The following is a 9,535-nucleotide window of genomic DNA, read 5'->3' as shown; positions in this document are numbered from 1 at the left end:
ATATACAACAATAACAACACACACACACACACACACACACACACACACACACACACACACACACACAGTGTACTTACTCTTATGAAAAGTATTTTGTCTCCTAATCTGTAGCGCCCCTCTGACAAATACTCAATGGAAAATCGATGAGAACAGCTACATGGAGGATCTTCGGCAATGTGCTTAACCTAAATTTTCAACCAAAATTTAGGACTCAGTATAATAAAATTATAATGAAAGTATAAGTTAACATACAAAATGTAAAGGATAGCTGGGGAAATCAAATTGAAAGATGAAGACTCAAAAACTCTTTAAGGTAGTAATATGAAATAATATAACACTGATTTCTAGAATTTACACATGCCTATGAAATCAGATCTACTCTAATGCTATGACTAAAGAAAAATTTGAGATGTCTCCAGATACCAGGTCAAATTCATCAATTAGGGTTAGTTCACAAAAGCTATCTGTCATTTGTCTGGACTGTGGTTTCCTTATGTTTATTTCACTTATTGCCATATGAGACAATAGGCTTAAGTTTCATAAATTGTATGATAAACATTTGCATTTCCTAGAGGGAATCCAACCTCTAAAATGTTTTACAGAATAGTTCTCAAGAAAATACAGGATATGACAAGTTATTATATGACTAACATAACTTAAGTTTAAAAAATAACTAAAAATAAGCCTCTAAAGAAGGAATTTGTTAATAACAATTCTCTATTCACATCAACATTAGCTCAATTTCTATCTTTAGCTATGTAACATAAGATGCTCTTTAGATGTATTTAGAAAACAAAAACATTTTGAAGAAATGTTTTGGTTTGGGTTTTTTTTTTTGCTATTTTTTTTTTTTTTTTTTGGTATTCTAAGCAGAATGATTCATGCACTTCAGGAAGAAAATTATCTCCATTTCCTGCAAGAATACTAGTTAGGTAAAATATCTGAATGTTGGCACAGCAGGCAGTAGGGATAGAGAGCTGGTCTACAAGTCAAGAAACTGCAGGTTCAAGTCCCTGACATGTTCTGGTTATATGATCTTGTGGTAAGTCACTTAATAAAACCTAGGCAGCTCTCCAAATCTGGGAGTGGAAGAGCAGGTACTAATCTGCATTGCTATCTGAGAATTCATTATACTAATGAAATCAATGATCCAGCCCCTATTTCTATCTGAATACTATTAACATCTAATCATTTAGGCCATAATCTAAAATTAATGTCTAATCATTTAGGCTATAATCTAAAAGAAAGTAGGGTATATCTAAAGGGAGTAATTTTAATTTTTTGTCCATGATAAGTAGTCACTAGTATTTCACCACTGTATATTCTAATATTGTCGATTTTTAGTTTCATTGTGTGTTCATGAACTGCATAAGTATAGGTGACTATTTTATATTCTGTTAAGGAGTGTTTTAGGCCTGGTTGTTTTTAAACCATAGACTACTTAAATGTATCTAATGCATTAAATTGAATAAGCAGCCATTTTTCTCATGTTATCCTGTACATCAAGCACTAAGAGAGAATACAAAAACCAAGAAACAAAACCAAATCTTGCCTGGAACTAAGAACTACTCACCATTTACAACTTTCAATAGCTTTTCTTAGGCTGTCATCACAGCACACCCCTAGTCACTACTGGAGTTGAGGGCAAGGATCAAGGAAGGAAACAGTTATATATAAATGAGGCCACTCTCACAGGCCAAGGAAGATATAGTTGGTACTTACAGCTTCATGGAGCTCTCCATGGTGACAGCAGGACTTTGGTGGGCTGTCCAGTAAGAGAGACCCAGAGGTATTTAACAAGGTTTCTTCTAGTTCAATCTCTTTCTCAAGTTTTATTAATACAGGTGGTTCAACTCCATATCTGGTGGAAGGACAGGAAGAAAATGTTGAGGGAAAGAACAGAAGATTATTAAGATAAAAGTCTGGTGCAAACACATCTCATCAGATTTACAATAAGGGTGGTAATGTCCTGGTAACATGCCATAAAATCATTTTATTGGGACTGAGGAGTCTCTTAATTCCTAATATTATGAGTGCTAACAAGGTAACCCTCCACCCATATATACCTTCACCCTAGTCACAGCTTCTCTTTATATCCTGCATTTTTTGATGGCATGTTCTACTCCAGTCTTTCAAAACATTTTATTGTTTATGTGCTGTTTGTAGCCAATCAGTCACCGTGTATCTCTTCAGGGTCTTCTGTTGCTATTCATGTTCAATTCTTCAGACCCTCTTGTAGCACAAGTCTTACCATCATGCATTTAGCCTATTATTTGCTAGATCAATTTGGGGAACACCTTGAGGATATGGGCTAGAAACCAGGAGAAGCCCAAGTGGCACCTCCTTTCATTTATAAAGAAGACTTACTTCCCTTCGGGCAGCTTGTTTTTTCCCAGTTTATACTACACAAACTGTTTTAGAAATATGAACATAAGTCATTCTAAAATAAAGTCTGCACCCTTGAAATGAAAGTTCTGAAAGAAAAAAATATCCGAGGATCTGATTAAAGATCAACACAATTATAGGTTATACTCAGAATTAGGGGGAAAGGAATGACATATTCAGGTCAGTCTGGTAAATCTGGTTGAGTGGAGCTTGGAGAAGTCAAGCCATTTGGGTTATACCCTTCTACCCACTTATTATGATACAGTATACTGTATGGAAAAATATTTTATTTACTGTATATATATTTTTAAAGAACAAAAGAAAAAAGAATCTGTGAAGGAAGTTCAATTTTTGTCATCCTAAAGAATGACTTTTATCTTCTGGTACTGTACTCCTTTGCCCTGAAGTAAAATAGCTAATTAAATCATCAAGTCTAAAATTTAATGATTACATACCTTGATACAATTCTCCCAATTTCCAGAAGACAAAGATAAACCTGTCTTGGATCTTTGTGTAAAACTATGAAAAATAAAAAGTTACATTTTACTGTCCAAAATTAAACAAGTGAAATTTTCTTTTGGTATGGAAAAGAAAACTGGAGTACTTGAGTACAAACTCTCTGAGGACAGACATGGCTTCATTTCTGCCACTGTATATATGTTTCTTAAACAGTTTCAATGAATTGTTGAGCATTAACTATCATCTAAGAAAAGTAGCAAGAAACTCTGAAAGAAGATAAGATACACACACACACACACACACACACACACACACACACACAGGAATTTTCAAGTTCTTTAGATATTTCTGTCTTTCACAAATATAAGGGTTAGAGAAGACTTAATTATGAAAATTCTGCTTCCTGGTAACTTAGAAAATTTCTCACAGACAAAAGAAATATCTGAAATGACTGCTATTTTATATTTCTTCAGGGCTAATGTTGTCCTGGGACAAAACCTGAGGAGCAAAAACCTAACGTGTTTTTAGTCAGAACTACTCTAGAACTGTGAGGAATCAACTTTCCTTACTTGGAACATTACTGGGTTCTTCTGACTCCTTTTAACCTTCTAGAATATTCAAATGATCAACCCACTTCAAAGGGACAGCAAGAAAAACTATATAGAACCTTAAATATGAAGAACATTCTCCAAATGTGATGAGGAGAAAGATAGCAGAGAGCCCTTTTCTGCCTGAAAAAACACTGCGAAGAGGACTCGAGTTGGACAGATGAAAATGGAAACTGACCAACCTAAATTTAAATTCTCCCTTCCCTGTCCTTCAGCTTTTCTTCTATTTATTTTTATCATTTTCTCATGTTGTACTAAAAAGTAATGGAAATTTTTAAAATATTAATCCAGTAATGGCATTATGAGTTGGCTTGTTGCTAGATGGCACACTTTCCCATTTGAGAGGCAGGATAATCTGTGACTTGGAGTTCTTTACATTTTCCAGACAGAAGTTACTGTTCTGAAGTAGTGGAGCGTAAGTCCCTACCGGAGGATGGAAAGCAATCTTAAATAACTTAGCCACTAGGGCATTTCTCCTGGAAACATGTTACGTGGCCTGCTTCTTCCCTCTGGCTGCTAGAATCCCCTGAGGATTGCTTCAGAATTTTATTTCTTTTATTTCTTTACTGCAGTGCTGCTGCAAAAATCCTGGTCCAAATGAAGACCAAACTCAGAGTCTCTCAGAGTACAAGAACAAGCAAGTGCTTAGTCTAGAAATCACATTTTTCATGATTTGGTTCCTTCTGGATGGCCCAGGCAGCAAGTCAGCCCATGGTGAAATCTTTTCTCACCAGGAAAGCAAAGGGAAAATCCCATCTTGCTTCCTCCCAGAGGAAAAAAAGTAGATCCGAGACAGAACTAGTGGGTGTTCATGACTTCTGGAAACCATGCCTGCTATGATGATGTCAAAACCAGACTCTCTTCACTGCCTCATGGCAGAATTGGATACAGTTTAATAAAAACCCAAAGATCTTTGGTAACCGATTTGTTCTTCTCAGAAGGAAATAAGTATTTGAGCAAAAACATCCTTGAAGTGATTGTGTCAGATTATCATGCCACCTATTAAACATTTGAACTAATTTAAAGTTAATGCAAAACCCCATCAATAAACCTTGAGTAAAAATAAGAAATATCTAGCAATGAAGTCGTGAGCACTGGGTCTGGCTGGAGCTAGGAAGTCCCAAGTTCAAATCTCATCTTAGACAATCATTAACTATGTGACCCTGGGTCAGTAATTTAATCTGTTTACCTCAGTTTCCTCAAATGAGGCATTAACAATGAACCTCTCCTAGGGCTGTAGTGAGGATCAAAGGAGATACTATGTCTGGACAATCAGCAGAACATCTGCTGTTTATGGGGTAAGCATGTGACACATATTTTCTTTTTTTTTTGTAAGGTAATGGGGTTAAATGACTTGCCCAAGGGCACACAGCTAGCTAGTGGCAAGCATCTGAGACCAAATTTGAACTCAGGTCTTCCTGGCTCCAGAGCCTGGCTCCAATGCTCTATCTACTGTGCCACCTAGCTGCCCCATGAGTAAGTATTTTAATAATCAAGTTAAAGAGAAACAAGAAATAATTCACCTTTCCAGTGCAGCATTTATTGTGAATGTTAACTCCTAACCCAGGGTCCTAAGTTCAGTTAAGACATTTCTGAAGTCTGCTCATTTAAGTCTGTCACTAGCTTCCAGATGGAATGTTTTCCAGGGGAAGACTGCTGTCACTTAATAAAGACTGTAATATTTGTGACTCAGTACCTGTGATTTTCTAATTGTGTTCCAAGACTTTCAGGAGACTCAAGGCCTGTCATTTGCCTGTTATTTAGAGGATTAAAAGGAAAATAAATGACATAAAAATAGTTTCTCAAACTTTTAAAAATAGTGAAATACTCACCTAAACCTTCAGATTCAAAGAGGTATGTCTCATCAACACCAACACACCTGCACCAGTGAAGGAAGTTTGCAGTATTATCTCTAGCAAAGAATGAGCCTGAAGGAGCATCTTTTTTACAAGGAATTTTTCTCATTGGAAAGTCCTAGAAATTGAAAAAAGAATAAAAGATATACATTTTTGTAAGCTGAAAAAAGAAAGTTCAATGTATTAGCTATAGCTATAAAGGAGGTATAGAATAAAATTGACTTGGGGAAGAACCCAAAACAATTATTTCATTTTGTTTTCCTTTCATTATAGTTGAGTTTCCTTTCAATCTATTCATTTCTGTACTGTTTCTTTAGGAAAACTGCTCGGTTAAAATTAGCATGAAAAGGCCTGGTCTCTCACTAAGTCCCTAAAAGACCTTGGAAAATCACTTTTTTTCTCTGCTCTTTAGTTTCCTTAACTGTAAAATAAGGAGATTGGACAAAGATTCTTCCCTCTGAGTCCAAAGACCCTAAAAAGATCCATGGATAGATTTCAAGGGGTCTATAATTTAAATGGAAAAAAAAAAGAATTATATCTATTTTCACCAACCTCGAATTTTAACTGAGCATTTGCTTCCATTACAAATGTGAGCACCAAAGCTGAGCCTAGCTGTGTTTCCCTAGACTGCCAAAGGACTCCATGACACCGAACAAGTTAAGATGACATCTGAGGCCTTTTCAAGTTGTTTTTTATTAATTATAAAAAGGCGGGGTGCAGCTAGGTGGTACAATGGCTAGACCACTGGTTCTGGAGTCTGGCCCCAAATACTTAATACTACCTTAACTGTGTGACCTTGGGCAAGTCACTTAACCCCTTACCTTACAAAAATAAAAAAAATGAACAAATAAATTTATAATTAAAAAAACAAAAAAGTCTTTGTTTAAACACTTCCCTGGAAAAGTAGGGCCTCAAGTGAGGCACTTCCTCACCTGTCATTCATCTCTTAAGAGCCTGGGAACCTTTTCAAAAGCAGAAAAAAGTGACAGAGTAAAAGCCACCCAAAAGCCAATGGGACACAGGAGGAAGAAAAACAGTATTAACATCAAGCTCTAGGTCCAGAATGGGCTTCTCTGCTCAGGCTGCTCCCAGTCTAGTGGATGATGCTTCCTCACATGTCACCACAAGGTAACCCCTTTCCTAAAGGTCCCATTCCATTTCTACTTTCACTATGAAACATCTCCCCAAACCCCCTTCAAAGCCATCCCTCCTACTCCAAGTCTCTCCTGGCTCCTGACTCCTGGGGATGCACTTAGCATATTCTGACAGATCCTTACAGTTATTTAGGCATGAGTCTAATCTCTCCATGAAACTGTAAATCCCTTGAGGGCAGGGCCTGTACCATTTTATTTCACTATATTTCCAGGCCCTTGCACAAAGGAGCTTAATCAATGTCTACTGAACTGAATTCAGAGAGAGAGAGAGAGAGAGAGAGAGAGAGATCATTTCTGTAAGCCTTTATAGATAAAATGGCATTCGAGGCTGAATACAAAAATGACTGTCTGAAGATTTTAAGCTGGGAGGGCAGTTTAAACAGAAGGATTGATCCAAGCAAATCTGACAAAATCATACTTCTTTTTTATTTTTTTGCAATTCAAAAGTTATCTGAATTCCTTCCAGCAAAATAAAGGAATACAGGAATAGTCTATTTTATTAAAATGGAAAACATACATATACCATAAGCCAAAAGGAGTGATCCAGCTGAAAAAACAATATGGAGGCAAGAGACCTGGGTTTTATTTTCCAAAGAGACACAGTCTACATTCACCCTGTGATCATCTTGTAACTCTTCTCAACCTGGAAAGCACCCAGGGAATAGGAGAAATTCAGATTGGCTAGCGTGGAAGATATATAATTGATAGGGGAATACCGAAGAGATAAGCATAAAAAAGGAGACTAGGATTGGCTTGTAGAGCCTTAACATTAGATTAGGAAATTGACAAAAGGATATTTCTGGGGCAAAATAAGAGCCTCTGACCATCTCCACTGATGTGAAACTTAATAGGTTAGTGAAAAGAAGTTAACATTCAGGTTACCACTATTACAGATTTTTTTAAAAAGGTGACTCACCCCTAGTTCCTCAGAATCACAACATGTTTTAATTGTGTTTTGTAGAACATTAATCAGTTGGCATAGAAGGACACCATTATCAAGTTCTTCTAATAATCTTTCAGCCTTGACATCAACACCTGAAAAGAGACTTCAAATCAGGATTCATCCAAATACACTGAATTCACGCAAAAAAAGATAGCTCAGTATAACATTATTATTCTACTATAACACTATTTTGGCAGCTGACTGGAGGATGGATTGGAGTGGGGAGAGACTTGAGATGGGAAGATCAATTCAAAGAATATTACAGTGGTCCAGGTCAGAGATGGTGGGGACCTGAACTAACATGAAACAGAGAGAATAATAATAAAAGCATGAAGCTTTTGTGAAAAGCAGGTTTATAGACTTACTTTAAAACATTTACCTATAAATTCTCATAATTTTAAATTTTATTGGTTTAAACATGCCAACCACATCAATTATAAAACATTCTTCTTAATGTTCAATCCTAATATGTGTGGATGTGCCCAAGTATGAACATACATATCATGGCAATTTGATTTATGTTTCTTTCATTCAGCCGTGGATCTCAAAGTCTTACCCAATAAACCATTTAGCCAGATTGCCAGATCTTCCTGCATAGGTACCAAAGTAGCTTCGTGGCGTACTGCTATCCATTCGTCATACTGACAAACATCTGCCAAGCCTGGCCCATGTCGGGGAGTAAGGGGACTTCGGGGACTTAAAGGAAGATCGTCTCCAAACCACACCTGAAAAGGTTATATGAATGAATATAATAGAAAAAGTCACAACAAACACTGAAAGATCTTCCAACACTTTTCTTTATTAATAGCTCATATTAATTTTGAAGTTTAGGGTTTGCAAAGCATTTTTTCCACAAACTCTCAATGGGGTCCAACAAAATCAAAGAAATAAATTGCTAGACTATAAATAAACACAGACCAAAACAAAGAACAAAAAAACCTCTCAGGCCTACAAAGGAGGTATGTGAAATGAAAACAAAGAAACAAATGCCATATGTATTCATTTACAATATCCAACTTTAAGGTCAAATAGTCACTTACCAAGCATTTATTTATTAAGCACTTATATGTCAGTGGCTATTCTTCTAAATGCTGGCAATACAAGAACATAGAAGGCAACCATCCCTTCCTTCAAGTTGCTTATATTCTAACAGGACAACATGAGGGCAAAGATTTGACTGGGATATCTGACTCTAAAGCAGGCAAGGAAAGTCACAGGTCCAGAGATTCTGAAAAGGATGATTCCTTAGACAGGGTTCATCCAACCAGAACAAGAATCTTGTTTATAACCAAGTAATCCTCCAGTCTCTGAAAATGTCACCAGTGAGGACCCTTTGGTGCTTGAAGTGCTAGGAAATTATACCTTACTATATGCTTTGAACTGTTCCACAAAATCCTATCTGGCAGCCATATTACCCAAGTGAAGTCAAAAGTCTGGCAAGTTATACTGCTTTAGAAAGGCTTCAAGTAAGACCTTGGTAAAAGGTGAAGACTGATTTCCAAGGACCAGTTACATTAAATACAGAGAGGCAACACTAGCAGGCAGGTCATTTAGTGATGATATTTTTAGCTATAGCAGTCAATGAAACAAAGAAAATACATAAAATGACCCTCAGATTTTCACAACAGCCTTCTGATTTTGCAATGATGACAGCAAAAAGGATGAAATGGAGTCAAAGGATATTAAGAATTAGTTATTATTAAATTTTAAGTTGACTTTTAAAAATTCTAAATGAAAGACTTTTGCCTAATCACTAAAAAGTCGACGTAATCCTGGAGGATCTGAATCATATCTATCCATACATTCCTGCTGTAAATGATCCCAAAAGAAAAACTGAGGCTTAATAATAGAAGAGTGGTTCACAGATAATCCTTAGGGTCAAAGACAAGAATTGGGGAAGTGGGTTTTATCAAAAACTCAAAGGCAATAAAAAACATTATTTCAATGGGCTATCCAGTCATTATGTGTGGCCATACTACTGATAAATATCTTCAAAAAGAACACCATGAAAGCAATTGCAGTTTAGGCCCTACCAATAGTTGCCAAAGACAAGGAGGAATTATAGGATGAAATCCTTCAAATTAATCCAATATTCTCTTCAAAACCTGACCTCAAAGCAAAGATGGGAAA

General features: G+C 36.4%; 1 protein-coding gene across 2 annotated transcripts in view; it reads right to left on the bottom strand.

The window, feature by feature from the left end:
- The window catches only part of GAS2L3 (growth arrest specific 2 like 3), a 50,986-nt gene that overhangs the window by 23,653 nt on the left and 17,798 nt on the right, over positions 1-9,535 (bottom strand). For both annotated transcript variants that reach the window (XM_074226670.1, XM_074226671.1), the window contains exons 3-8: positions 7,962-8,130; positions 7,379-7,497; positions 5,285-5,426; positions 2,841-2,904; positions 1,723-1,861; positions 78-185 (exon numbers count right to left, since the gene is read on the bottom strand). In XM_074226670.1, coding sequence (XP_074082771.1) covers positions 78-185; positions 1,723-1,861; positions 2,841-2,904; positions 5,285-5,426; positions 7,379-7,497; positions 7,962-8,130 — 741 coding nt within the window. The remainder of the gene's footprint in view (positions 1-77; positions 186-1,722; positions 1,862-2,840; positions 2,905-5,284; positions 5,427-7,378; positions 7,498-7,961; positions 8,131-9,535) is intronic.

Source organism: Macrotis lagotis, chromosome 2 (assembly GCF_037893015.1).
Source record: "Macrotis lagotis isolate mMagLag1 chromosome 2, bilby.v1.9.chrom.fasta, whole genome shotgun sequence".
NCBI lineage: Eukaryota > Metazoa > Chordata > Mammalia > Peramelemorphia > Peramelidae > Macrotis > Macrotis lagotis.
The sequence above is the reverse complement of the archived record's forward strand: the minus strand, read 5'-3'. Positions and strand labels throughout refer to the sequence as shown.